The 14,595-nt window shown below is 53.3% G+C and overlaps 2 protein-coding genes across 4 annotated transcripts; both read right to left on the bottom strand.

The window, feature by feature from the left end:
- Positions 1–87: 87 nt before the first annotated feature.
- RAB4B (RAB4B, member RAS oncogene family) lies at positions 88–9,542 on the bottom strand. 3 transcript variants are annotated; one of them, XM_045442277.1, is made up of 8 exons: positions 9,378–9,526; positions 8,104–8,184; positions 7,734–7,848; positions 6,329–6,391; positions 6,086–6,240; positions 4,936–5,031; positions 4,710–4,840; positions 88–106 (listed from the first exon to the last, which is right to left on the bottom strand). In XM_045442277.1, the coding sequence occupies exons 1-7, from the start codon at positions 9,391–9,393 to the stop codon at positions 4,725–4,727; spliced, it is 642 nt and encodes a 213-aa protein (XP_045298233.1). In that variant the 5' UTR covers positions 9,394–9,526; the 3' UTR covers positions 88–106; positions 4,710–4,724. The 3 variants fall into 3 exon arrangements, with proteins under 3 accessions (XP_045298233.1, XP_045298232.1, XP_045298234.1); XM_045442276.1 differs by lacking the exon at positions 88–106 and adding an exon at positions 941–1,322 and having other exon boundaries at positions 9,378–9,542; XM_045442278.1 differs by lacking the exons at positions 88–106; positions 4,936–5,031 and adding an exon at positions 941–1,322 and having other exon boundaries at positions 9,378–9,516.
- A 786-nt stretch (positions 9,543–10,328) lies between these two features.
- Positions 10,329–11,900, bottom strand: MIA (MIA SH3 domain containing). Its single transcript, XM_045442279.1, has 4 exons — positions 11,552–11,900; positions 11,327–11,460; positions 10,739–10,849; positions 10,329–10,427 (listed from the first exon to the last, which is right to left on the bottom strand). The coding sequence occupies exons 1-4, from the start codon at positions 11,676–11,678 to the stop codon at positions 10,404–10,406; spliced, it is 396 nt and encodes a 131-aa protein (XP_045298235.1). The 5' UTR covers positions 11,679–11,900; the 3' UTR covers positions 10,329–10,403.
- Between the last annotated feature and the right edge of the window lie 2,695 nt (positions 11,901–14,595).

Raw genomic sequence — 14,595 nt, forward strand, 5'->3', positions numbered from 1 at the left:
GCAGAACGCCCCTGAGAGAAGAGAGAGCGGACTGGAAGGGATGTGTGCCAAAATATGATCCGCTTCATCCTGCCTCTTCGGGACAATTGTGGGCAACCTAGGAAGGCTACGCAGAGAAGACATTTGTCTAACAGCCTTGAGTCTATGAACATTTTGGGCGACCCTGCCTGGAAGGACTATGCAGAGAAGGTTATTTAAATACCCTGCCCCCTTCACCATCGCCAGGGCAGACGGGGGGTTTAGGGGCTCAGGCCTGCCCTCTGAGTGGGTTAGTGCTGACCTGGGGATGGCAGAGAAATTGGGAGGGTCTCAGGGGGCTGCACCTGTCCCTGGTTTTGTCAGTTCACCAGGACGCAGAGAGATATACACCAGTCTCAAGTATGCAAGGGGTCAGGGTTGCACAAAGGCCCACAAAGCCTTCAGGGGCATACTCAGGGTTCATGGTCACACACAGGTGTATCAAAGATGCCAAATTCACACTAAGACAAACACACCTCAGGGGCATACATACACAGTCACACACGCAATAGTCAGACACTGCCTGGAACTTTCAAGCATCAAACACACGTAGGTTTCACCTACAAACCTGAATTTTCATTCCCCGGCATTGGTGCCAAACACCACCAGCCTCATGGATACAATCACTGAGGACACAAAGCAGTCACAAGCAACAGTGTCACACACCATCAGCACACATTCCTACAGATGCCATCACACACATCACAAACACAAGGACATCAGCGCTACACAGGTGGGCCTCCAGCATGCCTTGTCACAAGTGCAGTGAGAAACCCCCCTCCACAGCAAACATCTGAGTCATGGTGTACCCCCACATCATATCCAAACCACAAACATGACCCCCAAACACGTGGTTCTTCCATCAGGGACCTCTTCTGTCTCCCCTCCCTCCCCATCACCCCAAAATAACGGAGGCCAAGACGCAGGTGTAAACAATGCTTTATGGAGGTGGAGTAGGGACTGAACAGGCCTCCAGGCAATAAATAACACATACTCGCAATGGCAGGGCCAGGCGGGGAGCTGGGGCCAATTGCCCTGGTCTCAGGCTTTGGGAACTCTTAGAGTACGGTTAGGGTTTCAGGGGGGACAGGGGTTAGCCAAGACAGAGGAAGCAGCAGCAGGTACGGATTCCCCCTTCCCCCGTGGCTCAGTCTTGCCCCTCAGCCAGGCCCCACCAGGCCAGGGAAGGGGGATAGGTGGCGGGGCAGCTTCTCTGGGGCCAGGACAGGTGAGGGGCTCTGCCTCCCAGGGCCTGGGGCTAGGCCCCAGCCAGAGGGCAGGGCTGGTCCTGGAGAACAGGTGAGCTGAAAGAAAAGTGTGTGGTGAACTACAGGGATCCTCAGTCTGTCCAGCCGGTATCTCTGCCTCATTTCTGGGTATCTTCCTGCCCCCCTATCTGTGTCTGTCTGCCCATACCTTTCTTTTTCTCCCAAAGTTCCTACATTTGCCGTCTGATTTTCTGCAGGCAATTTGGAGCTATCTCTTTGAGGGTACTTGTATCTCCCTATTTATCTGTCTCAGAGAGCTGACCCCTGGAGTCTATAGAGGGGTATCTCAATATCTAAATTTCGCATCCCACCTTTGTTATCTCTGTGTTCCTGGATCACCGTGGCTCATTCCAGTGTTTTCCAAACTGAAGAGCCGCATTTGGTTATTGGTTGTCGCTTCAGCTACAGATAGCATTACCTGGGAGCTTCTAGAAATCCGGAAATCACTTCAGAGTCTCTGGGGTGAGGCCCAGACATCAGTAGCTTTTAAAACTCTCCAGGTGATTTCAAGTGTGCAGCACTGCATGAGTGGGCTGGGAAATCAGTTTGGTGGGCCTTGGCCAATTTGTCAATGAATGAATAAAATAGAATAGAGAATATCAGGGGGCGCCCGGGTGGCTCAGTCGGTTAAGCGGCCAACTTCGGCTCAGGTCATGATCTCATACTCCGTGAGTTCGAGCCCCGCGTCGGGCTCTGTGCTGACAGCTCAGAGCCTGGAGCCTGCTTTGGATTCTGTGTCTCCCTCTCTCTGACCCTCCCCCGTTCATGCTCTGTCTCTCTCTGTCTCAAAAATAAATAAACGTTTAAAAAAAAATTAAAAATAAAAAAAAGAATAGAGAATATCAGAGTGCATCACGTGTAATAGGAATATTGGTCCACAGCGACAGCAAACAGATTGCTGGGTGTCAGAGGCTGGGGGGATCGGGGAATGATTGCCTAATGAGCACAGGGTTTCCTTAGGGTAATGAAAATGTTTTGGAACAAGACAGAGGTGGTGGTTGCACAATTTTGTGAATGGACTAAGTGTCACTGAATGGTGCACCTTAAAAGGGCTAAATTTAGGTCATGTGAATTTCACCTCAATCAAAAAACATTAGTGCTAGGAAAGTGTTTCAGTCTTCTATGTGTGTGTGACTGTATTAGATCAAAGTATACAATTGATTTCCTTCTGCAGACTGCAGTCAGTAACATCTGAAAAAGCACTGTCTTATTACATTTGATTCACTGAGGGTAAACACTGAAATGGATGCTATACTAGGCCCGAGGGTGAAGAATACACACCCGTCCATTTCTACACAGCCCCACTCTTTAAAATGGATAGAAAAAAGAAAAATAATTCACAGCCCTCATTTATCGAGTCTACTAAGTGTCAGGCCCTGTTCTAAGGACTTTACATGAATTAATGTAATTAATCTTCACAAAGCCTACGTGAGGTAGGTACTATTATTAGCCCCAATTGGAAGGTGAGGCAACCAAGGCCCAGAGATGTTAAATAATTTGCCCAGTGTCACACAGGTAGCAAGTGACAGAGTCAGTTTAAACACAGGCAACCTGGCTGGGGAATCTCTGATCTGTCACCTCCCTCCTTCTCAGATGGGGAAGACAAACACAAACAATAATGATCAAGTATTCAGACTGAATGCTTTAAAAAATAGGGGGCAGTTGTGAGACCACTCAGCTAGAGGCAGTGACCCCATCTGGGAAGCTGATAAAGGTGTCCTGCAGCAAGAGTCGTTTTAGCAGAGAGCAGATGATGAGTGGCATCTGGCCTAAGAAAGGAGGCTGGAGGACAGACAGGCACACCTAACCGAGGCACAGGAGAGGCAGAGGCATGGAAGGAAAAGAATTTTCTGCCCTAAACACTCACCCTTGACTCCTCTCTTTCAAATGCCATATCCATTCATCAGGAAATTATGTTGGCTCTGCCTTTAAAGTATACCCAAGGTCGAGCACCTCCCCCCCTCAGCCACTCTGGAGCTGCCAATAGTGGGAGGCGGGGGGGGGGGGGGGGGGGGGGCAGGGGGTGGTGTGAAACGCAGGGGATAATTGGCAAGACAGACACCCTCCCAAAGAAGTGGTGATGGGACCTGATCCTGTAGGATCCTGCAAGCCGGGCAAGGAGTCTGGACCAACCATAGGGGAAGTGAGGCTTGCTGGAGGAGGGGGAGGCGGTCAGAGATGGTGTTCCTGGCAGAGGGAACAGCATGAGCAAAGAGCCAGAGAAATGGAAAGAACTTCGGTGTGGCTGCGGTGGCCTGAGTGCTGGGGAGAGGTGTGAGCTGAGGCAGGAGAAGCTGGCGGAGGCAAACACCAGGCTGGGAGCTTCAGCTTGGTCCCATGAACCCTGGGAGCCACGGGTGGTTTTAAACAGGGGAGGGACAGGATCAGATTTGTGCTTTAGAAAGACCCAGTGGCTCCATCAAGAGGGTACAAGACTGGAGACAGAGACCAGGGAGGATACAAAGCTATCCACGTCTCAGTCCCTCCTCCCCCCCCCACCCTGGTCCCGTCCACCATCTTCTCTCAGCTTGACTTTGCAGTGGCCTCCTCACTGGTCTCTCAACAACCACCCCCGCCCACCCCCTTCTCTCCTCTATATGCAGCCAGAGGGACCCTGGGAAGACCTGAATCAGGTCCTGTCCCTTCTTTGCTCGGAGCCCTCCTGTGGCTCCCATCCCACCCAGGGTATAACCCAGAGCCACCTCAAGGACAGCCAGGCCCTACCTGATGATCTGCTTCCCCTGATCCCTGACTTCATCTCCTATTTACCGCTCCCAGCCCTCAATACACACACATACTCCACTCCAGCCACACTGGCCTCCATGGACTTCCTCATCCAGGCCAGGCATGACTTACCTCAGGGCCTCTGCACTGGCTGTTCTCTCTGCCTAGAACACTCTTCCCCCAGGGACCCATATGACCCTGTCCTTCTCCTCCTTCAGGTCTTTGCTCAAATGTCACCTCCTCAGTAAGGGCTTTCCCGCATCATCATAAAACTCCACTCCTTACCTCCCCACCCCAACTTCCTTGCTTTATTTTTCTCCATAGCTCTTATCTCCTTAACTACAATATCATTTTCTTATGTGTCTTGATTATTGTCTGTCTCCTCCCCAGAGCATGTTGGCCCTGCGAGGGCAGGAATTCTCTAGCCCACTGCTCAAACAGGACCTGGCACACAGTGGACACTCGATAAATATTTGCCAAATGGGTGGGTCGGAGATCCAGGGCAGCAAGGTGGTGGTGAGACGGAGAGGACATCCCTGAGGCCAGGATGATGGCTCCTTTCACTAAACCGTTTTTGCGTCTCTCTCTTCTCACTCTGTTTTTCTTGTCACCTCTCCTTTTCTGTGTCTCCGTCTCCGCTCCGTATCCCCCCCCTTGCCAGGACACCACCCCTGCCGTCCCCAGGCCCTGGGCTCCCACCTGGCTCCGGACGTCTCAGCAGCCACAGGGCTGAGGGGCCACGGCCTGGGCACTCCGAGGCTGCCGCAGCTGGCGGAGGGATGCGTCCCCATACTGAATGCCTGAGCCCATCCTCTCGGGGTCGAGCTCACCTGGGGGGCAGGGGAGAGGTCAGGACTTGTCCCCCAGAGACCTCTGGGCCCTGCCTTCTACTCCCACTCCCACTCTGGGCAGTCAGGGGCCTCACCTGAGTCGATCTTGTTCAGGATGGTGCGGGCACACTTCAGGAAAGCCTCCTCCACGTTCTCACCCGTGAGGGCACTAGTCTCCAGGAACATTAGCTCTAGGGGGCAGGGCCTGGGTCAGTCCCCAGCCTCCCCTTGACTCTGACCTGCCACCTCTCATTTTGCCCTCACTCCAGGCCTCTGTTGTCCTGCTGTGAAGGGCCACCTCCCCAGGTTCCCGCCTACACACCTCTTCCCCTAGAAAGTTCTCTCTGACCTTCCAGCAGGACCAGGTGCCCCACCCTGGGCTCCCAGGGCCCCCCTGTGTCTCCCCTATCCCAGCCCTGACCTCTCTGGGCTGTCATTATCTGCAGAGGGTGGTGTCCCCTTTCCCCACCCACTAACGGTGAGCCCACGACAACTGGGCCCAGGGCGTCTTTCACACTCTGTCCCCAGCACCATCTAGGACAGGCCCAGGCCCACCACAGTCTACCCTTCAGCCACATGACAAGGCCGCACAGAAAGTAAGAGCCAGGACTCAAACCCACATCTTTCTCATGGCAAGACATCCTCTAAACCTGGAAGTTACAAATTGGGGAACATGGAGACAGACCCTGAGCCAGTAGATGTTTGGCCCACATGAAGTTTTCAAGTGAGTTTATACTTGCACACCTTTTGCTGTGGCTGTTGGTCCTGTCCACGCCCCTAACACTGGTGCCTGCTAACCTGGGGTCTGCCCTGTTCTATCTCTCTTACTCACAAAACAGGCCTGGTCCCTCGGGCCATCGAAGTTTGCAACCCCCACATTATACCAATACCCTGCACTGGCCAAAACCTTCTTAGCAGCCAATGTTCCTCAAGAGGCCGCTGCCACATCCGGGCAGTGCGGTGGGCTCTCCATGGACCAAATCCCTTGAGCCATCCATCACGTACTATGTTGAGACAGAAAGGCCGTGACTCCCACTTGTCAGACGAGGAAACGGGACCAGAGTGGTGGCACAGCTCACATGTGGCAACACTTGAATTTGAACCCAGACCTCTAAATCTCCACATTCTCTTGCTGGGCATAGCCGCAGATGGCCGGGAGGCCTGCAGGCCTGCAGGGACTGCCCCTGCTCCTCTGCTGAGCGCACCCCCCGTCCCCCCGCCACTGGCCCACCACAGGACCCTCACCGTTCTCCTGGGCAAAGCGGGAGGCCTCCAGGAAAGTGACCTCACGCTCCGGGTCCAGGTCCTTTTTGTTGCCACAGAGGATGACCACGATGTTGGGGCTGGCCAGCGTGCGGGCATCCGTCAGCCAGGCAGCCAGCGAGTTGTAGGTCTCCCGGCTATGGAGAAGGGAGACAGGAGGGAGGCAGGTACAGGACAGGGGCTCTGCCCAGGCCCTGCCCCACCCTCTCCTCTCCCTGTACCCACCTGGTGATGTCATACACCAGCAGAGCTCCAGCCGCGCCTCGGTAATAACTCCGTGTCACCGACCTGTGGGGCCAGGGGGACCCAGTCACCCCCGAGGCTGGGGTCTGCCCTGAGACTGCCCCCCTCTGCGGAGAGAGACTGGTGGTTCGGAGGCCCCCCTTCACTGCTGGCCCATCCCCCAAAAGCTGGCAGTGGTCTGGTCTTGCCACAATCTCTTTCTTTGTCTCCCTCAATCTCTGTCTCCTTTAGCTGTCTCTCTGTCTGTCTGTGTCTTTCTGTATGTCCTCACTGGTCTGTGTCTTCCTGTCCGTCTCTCTTGCGTGTGTATGTCTCTCATTCTCTGTGTCTCTCTATCTCTGTCTGTCTCTGTGGCCCTGGTTCTCTCACCCTCGCTCTTGATTTCTCATGCGTTCATTCATTCACCTCCCCTTTGCCCAGGCCTGGCCACGTGCTCTGCAACTACATCCGCTTGTCCCTCTCCCACTGTGGCCGACTGTATGCATCTCCCAGTCACCTGTCTGGGTCCCTCTGGAACTCAGGCAATCATTCCACGAGCGTACACTGAGCACTTACTGCAAACCCAGCGCAAGCCGCACACCCTTCACCTTCTCTGTGTCTCCCACACCGTGGATCTACACGCCAATATTAACGTAGCAGCGACGACTTGCTGGCCTGGGACCACATTCCCCATGGATTGGGTTCCCTCATGTGTCTCCTCTGCCTCTGTATCTCAGATTCAGGTTTTCTATGCATCTCCCACCTTTTCTGCAGCCATTTCCTGAAGACATACTGTGCACTGAGCCCTACGCCTTTCTCTCCCCGCCACCCCCGCCCCAAAACACATCCATTTCTCTGTCTCTCTGGCTCTGCCTGTCCCACCCTCCCTGTCTCTGGCTCTGACCTGCTTCTCTTTGTGTCTCTTTATCACCCTTATCTTGCTCTTCTGCCCAGTCTCTGTCTCTCTTTCTCTGTCCCTTTCGGAGTGTGTATATCTCTTTCCAGTTTCCCTTTCTCTTTCAATCTCTCTTTTTTCCATCTCTACCCCTTGCCCCCAACCTAAGCACCTCTCCTGGGGTGCCAGTGTCCATCCCTCCAGCCATATGGGTCTATCTATCGCTGTCACTCTAGGGTCTGTTGGTCTCTCCCTTCACCAGGCTTTTTTCTCAATGTCATTTTCTCTCTCACCGTCTCTGCTCTCTCTCCAGGACTCCTGCTCTCTCTGGCTAGAGATAACTGTAAGCAGTCTCTGTCTCTCTCCCTCGACCTTGCCTGCCCTCTCAATGTCTCCTGGCTCCTGTCATATCTCCAAGTGATTCTGCACACACAACACCCCCCCCGCCCCCGCCCCCATTTTCTTTCCTCTGTCCTCTGCCCGCCCCCTCCCTTGGGAGCCCAGGCCACCTACCGAAACCGCTCCTGGCCGGCTGTGTCCCAAATCTGTAGCTTCACAGTCTTTCCACCCACGTTGACCACGCGAGATCCAAACTCCACGCCGATTGTGTGGTTGGAGTCCTGTTTGACTGGGAGTGGGAGGGAGAGAAGAGGCAGTGCAGGGGCTCAGAAGATTCCCTGTCCTCCAAGGCCTCCTCAGCCCGTACAAAACCATTCTCATTGCAGGGGTGACTGAGGCTCAGGGAGGGTCTAGCAAAGAATACATACCAAGGCAAGGACCAGGCAGCCAGCACTGGAACTGTACCTCTGGCCAGCCCTGCCCCTGCCCACACCATGCCCATGCCCACAGTTCAGTGATCCGGGGACCACTCCCAGAAACTCACACTTATTCTCAATGAACTGATGAAGGAGACATGATTTTCCAGTTCCTGCGCTGCCAATCACCAGGAATTTGAAGAGGAAGTCTGAGCAGGTGGAGTCAAAATCAGGAAAACCCATATGGAAAGAATGATACAGGGCAAAAGATGGAAACCAAGAGACCATCACATCTCCTTGTTATAAGGAGACAAACAGACACAGGCAGAATCAGAGCAATGGGTAAGAACGGTAACAGACAACTTTTACATACAGCTTACTACATACCAGGCACAGTTTTAAAGTTCTTTACTTACATCAACAGCTTGCTTCATTCTCAGAAAAAACTCTATGAGGGAAGTATACTAACAATCATCCCCATCTTCCAGATGAGGAAACTGAGGCCAGAAAAGTTAACTGGCTTGCCCACGATCCCACAGCCAGGCAGAACAGGGATTCGAACCCAGGTCAACTGACTCCAGAGTTCAAAATCTTACCTACTATGTTGTGAACACCTCTTGAAAGCCATCTTGAAATCCTACCCTTCACAATTTCACCTTCTACCACTCTCTCATTCACTCTGCTCTAGCCTCTGGCCTTCAGTCTATTCCCTAAAAATGGCAAGCTGGTTCCCACCTCGGGATCTTTGCACTTGATCCCAATGCTTTTCCTTTATTTGTTGAAGGAATGTAGCTCCTTCTGACTCTTAAAACAGTGCTCTTTCTATCGCACCCTGTCCTCCCACCTCCAATTCATCCCTTCATCCAGATTTTCCAATTCTCAGCCCCTCCTTCCCAGGCCGAAGGCCCTGCCCCTATCCTCAAGTTTAAGCCCCACCCCTTGTCACTACTCCCTCCCACCTCCTAATTCAAGGACAACTCATCCCCAACCCCATTCCAGACCTCTCAAGCCAGAGCAGTCCCAGGGTCCACAGCACCCCCTCAGGATTCTCCTAGCCCACCCGGCTCGACCCCTGCCATTCACAGTCAGCCCCACCCGATCCGCTCAGGCTCCGCCCTGACACATTAAGGCCCACCCTTTCCCTCAAGGCCTGCGCAGATCCACCAGGACTGGCTACCTCAAATCCCGCCCCAGATCTATTTAACCCACACACCAGACCCTCAGGCTCCGCCCAAATAGATGGAGCTCAGCCTCAGACCCACTAAACCCCTCCCAGTATCCACCAGGCCCTGCCCCATACCAGACCCCGCCCCCTGGCACATAAGGCTCCGCCCCATTCCCCAAAGGCCGCATCCTCTCTGGGCCCAGACCCCAGACTCCGGCTTCGGCACACCACCCTCACCGTAGGTCTCGGCCATGACTCGGTCGCGGCCGCTTGGGGCCGCAATATGGCGCCGCGGCCGCGCCTGCTCCTCGGCTGGCAGCCGCTCCACTCCGGCTGCAGCCCCGGCTCCTTCCTACTCCCGGGGCCGGCGCCGCCACTTCCGCCTCCACCCCCCTACGGCGCGACCCGCTAGGGCTGCGGGATACCAGGCCACGCTGCCCAAAGGCAGGGATTGGCGAACTCGACGGCCAGGAGGCGGGACAAAAAGCACGGATTGGCGGCGTGAGAGGGGGACGTGCCGAGGGAGGCGGGACTAAGACGAGCGATTGGCTGAGCAAGTGGGAAGGTACCGTACAGAGGTGCTTAGCCGAGCTGAGAAACGGATTTGGTCAGGAGTACGGGTGCAGAGTCGAGACTCCAGATTGGGTAGGAGCGGACCTGGGGGCGGGGACACAGCTGCAAAGAAGGGGCGTGGGCAGAATTGACAGAAAGACCCTGAAGAAGAGCGGGTAATGAGCTGGCAAGGGCTCTTTCTGACCTCAAAGGCAAGGATGAAAACTGCGGGAATACGCGCAGGCTAACCTCCCACCTCCCTTTTCAGATGATCTTCCATGAAAACCTCTATTCTGCGATTTATGTCTTCCTCATGGTCCGATTGGCTCATTCCCAATAGTTCAACTCCCTTCCATTGGTCTAGAGAGGACACTACAACCCGCAACCGGGATGTTCAGGTTATTCCACCTTCTCATTTGCTTGTGTGTGATATCTAAGCTTAGGTGCCCACCTCCAGTACCCAGCTTGGAGCAAAGAGCTTTTAGTGAGTGGAACTCTGCCTAGCAATCACTGACGTTACCACAGTCAGTGAGTTGACTGGCCAAATTCAGAAACCTGGGGAAACATTTCCTTTGTTACCCCCCCCCAACCCCCCCCCCCTCGCCGCCCCCACATAAAGACCACAGAGACCCGCAGTTTGCACTTGGCTGATATATTTGCATAAAGCCGGGAAGGAAAAAAAAACCCAGCAGGGACAGTGGTAGGCTGAGCTCACTGGCAGTAGAAATCCCATTTCTGAAAAAGAGAAAGGGAAAACAGTGGGGAGAAAACCAGCGGTCACACCACAAAGGATCTAGCGGTTTTAGCAAAAGCTGTAGCAGCAGGGGCCAGGTTTGGCCAAACACATGCTATGCAAATTAGCCCAGAGCCCTCTAATCTGCACCGCTCAACCTGACGTAGACTTAGAAATCCCTCTGCATTTTACAGGTGAGAAAACCGAGGCACACAGCTAGGCAGCCAGGGAGCCAAGGGTAGGAGGATCATTGCCCATCATCACAACCCAAGAGTCCCCCCTCCAGATCCCTGCCAGCCCCCAAGAGACTCACATCTGTCTTCACATCAATTTTGCCAGGTTTCAGGGTCTGGTCTTCACGTACGACACTACTGGGGAAATAGCCCAGGCGAGCAGCTAAATCTCCATAGTAATCTCCCTGAACCTGGGGAGGGAGAATTAAAAGCCAGGGTCCGGAAAGATGGCAAACTTATTCCTGCTGAAGACCTTTGTACATTTTTTCTTCCTGGTCTCCAGATGGCTGGCTCCATCCTCGTCGCTCAGATCTCAGCCTCGAGGCACTGTGTGGATGCCCTCCCTGACCACCTGATGTAGTCACCCAGTCTGTACTAATTCTCAAAGGAGCATATATTTGCTGATGTTTTTTGATGGCTTGTCCCTTTCCATTAGAATTAAAGGGATCATTCGCTGTTCTTTCTTCAGTGTCCGTAAGAGACTAGCACCATATAGTTAGTTCATGCCCTATAATTGCTCAACAAATTAAAAATCAAGATCACAATACCCCCTCCCCCTGCCAAACTATTTCAGTCCACCGCTTCAAATTTTCCCTTTAGGTGGAAAATTAGGGTGTACTCCCACCCCAGCCCCATACCCTTTCCTCTTCTGTTCTCCCAAGACTCACGCTGCCTCCCCAGAAGAGCCGCCCTCGGCCCTTCAGCTTGGAGAAGACGTACACAACTTGGCCCCTGTGTATGGTCAGGAAACGGCAGTCGGGGGCCACGTAGTCTTGCAGGGCCACAGCCACGGAGATGGGGTCTGGGGGAGGAATAGAAGAGAATGACAGCACCCTCCACACAGGCTGGCAATCCAAGCCCCCAGTCCCCCCCCCCCACCCCCCACCTCTTACAGCTGCATTCCTCATCAGCACACAGCTTGCGGTCAGCCAGCTTGGGCATGGCGCGACCCCCGACACTAGGCCCTGAGAAGGCAGACAGCAAAATGATGACACCGAGGAACGCTGGCGACCCAGCCATTGTGGACTGTGAGCAAGAGAGTGGCCAGGGTGGAAATGGGGTCTCCAGTTTCCTCCTGCCCTCCCTCTCCCCAGCAGCACAAGGAAACTTGTGTTCTCGGTCTCGTCTCCGCCCTTAACCAGTCCCAAATTTCATCCACACCACCTAGAGGCTGCTACCCAGCCAGAACCATTTCAAGGACAGGGTGAGGGCTGCCCGCCCAAGGAAATACCCAAATAGGCCCAAAGCAGCCCAGGCCACTCCAGGTGCCAGCCACCCCCCCCCCCCCCCCCCCGACAACCAGAGGCCCGGACAGGCAGGTTGAGATATTCGATTCCATCTTGAGTCCACTTGGGTACCTGGGCCCCTCCGAGAACAGAAACAGGGAGCCGGTACGGAAAACTACCTTGGAATTTCCTGTAAAGGACAGAACAAGGCAGCCCTTTGATTCCCAGGAACAGCCCCCACTCCGAAGGACCAAGTATTACATGCCAGGCCTTACTTAGGCTAGGCAATGCTCTACCATAACCACTATTTATCCTCACAAGCCACTTCCCGAATGGGTGACCTCGGCTCAGCTATTTCTCCTCGCTTTTCTCCTCTGTAAAATAGGGACAATGAAAGCTAGCAGTCCTTTAAAGAGCACTCACCACATACATTTTTATTAACTCAAATGGACACTCTCTGTCACCTCAACAGGGCTGTTATAACCCCACTCAACATGGAAATGGCAGTGAGGAGCCTTAAGAAACTGGCCAGCAAGCAGAGGGGCCAGATTGGGGTCCAGGCCCATACCCGTCACTTACTCAGCGTGGAGTTGTCAGTTGTCAAGAGAAAGCAGTGGGAGATTTGATCTCAGGTCTCAACCTCTAAAACTGCCCTTCAAATAGATCCACGGACCAAGATCATTCTCCTGAGTGGCCATCTCTGTCCTCAGGCATTCTCACCTTTGGCCTCAAGTCCAAACTTCCATGAGGGGGAAGTAGATTGGGCGCATATGGGCACGGGGATGGGGAAGAATCCACGTGGCGCAAAGCCTGGACTGAAGCCATCTCTATGCACCCAACACCCATCACAACCGTGGGAGAAACCACTGTGCTCAAATGTCCCCTCAAATGACTGGCTTTCCTTGATCACCCAGGACCGTTCCCCAGCCCTTCTGCCCCACCACCCCCCCGTCGTTTGTACCAAAAGTGTTTGCAGTTAGCTCATCTGTTTCACTCACCACTGCATGTCCTGTCCCAAGAACAGTATCTAGCACATGCCAGGTACTCGGCAAGCATGTGCTGAATTTATGGTGTTTACTAAGTGCCTGGCAGTGGGTGTGCGTGTTGGGGGCAGTGGCGAGTACCGACAATACCACAGTATTAACCTACAGGAATTCTCCCCTCACACAGGAAGAAAATGAACCTTAGAGTGGGGACATCAATGACACAAGGGAGCAGCTAAGGAGTCCACTAGGCAGACGACACAAAACCAGGACCCGCTGATCACAGAACCCGTGGTCACCAGTGTGGTGGGCGAGGTGTTTGCATTTGTCTACAATACTTGCCTCTTAGTGAAGACAATCCCCTTCCCCTTTCAGATCCTACGAGCACAAAGACTATATTTGGTGCTGTGAAGTCTTCACTGCAAATGCTAATGTTCCTCTTTAATAGAAAGAGCAGAGAGGTACCTGGGGGAAGCTCAGTCGGTTGAGCATCTGACTCTTGAGTTTGGCTCAGGTCATGATCTCATGGTTTGTGAGCTCAAAGACTGCATTGGGCCTCTGTGCTAACAGCACAGAGCCTGCTTGGGATTCTCTCCCTCTCTCTCTCAAGATAAATAAACAGATAAATAAGTGAACATTTAAAAAGAGCAGAGCAGGGGCGCCTGGGTGGCTCGGTCGGTTAAGCGTCCGACTTCGGCTCAGGTCATGATCTCGCGGTCTGTGAGTTCGAGCCCCGCGTTGAGCTCTGTGCTGACAGCTCAGAGCCTGGAGCCTGTTTCTGATTCTGTGTCTCCCTCTCTCTCTGCCCCTCCCCTGTTCACGCTCTTTCTCTCTCTGTCTCAAAAATAAACAAACGTTAAAAAAATAAAAATAAAAAAAAAAAAATAAAAAGAGCAGAGCAGAAGCAGGCTTGGGCTTAGAGCCTTTGCAGAAGATATCCAAACAGAACATTGTCTTCCTGTATTTATTTTTGTGGTCAATTTTCTACTTCTGGCAAAGGATCTCATTTTTCTATCTATATGGCATGAAGAAGGGTCTTAAGCGATTTATGTATGTTTTTTAGTCAATTACAAATTTCCAGGGGGGGTGGGCATCTGGGTGGCTCAGGCTCAGGTCATGATCTCATGGTTTGTCAGTTCGAGCCCCGCATCGGGCTGTGTGGACAGCTCAGAGCCTGGAGCCTGCTTCGGATTCTGTGTCTCCCTCTCTCTCTGCCCTCCCCTGCTTGCACTGTCTCTCTCAAAAATAAATAGTAAAACATTTAAAAATGTCTCCCTCTCTCTCTGCCCTCCCCTGCTTGCACTGTCTCTCTCAAAAATAAATAGTAAAACATTTAAAAAAAAAGTTTCCAGGGGCGCCTGGGTGGCTCAGTCGGTTAAGCGGCCGACTTCGGCTCAGGTCATGATCTCGCGGTCCGTGAGTTCGAGCTCCGCGTCAGGCTCTGTGCTGACAGCTCAGAGCCTGGAGCCTGTTTCAGATTCTGTGTCTCCCTCTCTCTGACCCTCCCCCGTTCATGCTCTGTCTCTCTCTGTCTCAAAAATAAACGTTAAAAAAAATTAAAAAAAAAGTTTCCAGGAGTTGGGTGCCTGGGTGGCTCAGTTGGTTAAATGTCCCACTTTGGCTCAAGTCATGATCTCATGATTCATGAGTTAGAGCCCTCAATCAGGTTCGATGCTGTCAGCGCAGAGGCCGCTTTGGATCCTTCCCCCCCTGCCCGCCCCTTTGCCC

This window comes from Leopardus geoffroyi, chromosome E2 (assembly GCF_018350155.1).
Source record: "Leopardus geoffroyi isolate Oge1 chromosome E2, O.geoffroyi_Oge1_pat1.0, whole genome shotgun sequence".
Lineage (NCBI taxonomy): Eukaryota > Metazoa > Chordata > Mammalia > Carnivora > Felidae > Leopardus > Leopardus geoffroyi.

Coding starts and splice junctions, on each gene's coding strand:
- MIA (XM_045442279.1), bottom strand. CDS start 11,678: ATGGCTGGGTCGCCAGCGTTCCTCGGTGTCATCATTTTGCTGTCTGCC. Junction 11,461..11,551: donor TGCTGATGAGGAATGCAGCT/GTAAGAGGTGGG, acceptor TTCCTCCCCCAG/ACCCCATCTCCGTGGCTGTG. Junction 10,428..10,738: donor AAATTGATGTGAAGACAGAT/GTGAGTCTCTTG, acceptor TCTCTTTTTCAG/AAATGGGATTTCTACTGCCA.
- RAB4B (XM_045442277.1), bottom strand. Junction 6,392..7,733: donor GCCGGCCAGGAGCGGTTTCG/GTAGGTGGCCTG, acceptor CTGGCCCCACAG/GTCGGTGACACGGAGTTATT. Junction 4,841..4,935: donor CCTGAACAAGATCGACTCAG/GTGAGGCCCCTG, acceptor CCTGCCCCCCAG/GTGAGCTCGACCCCGAGAGG.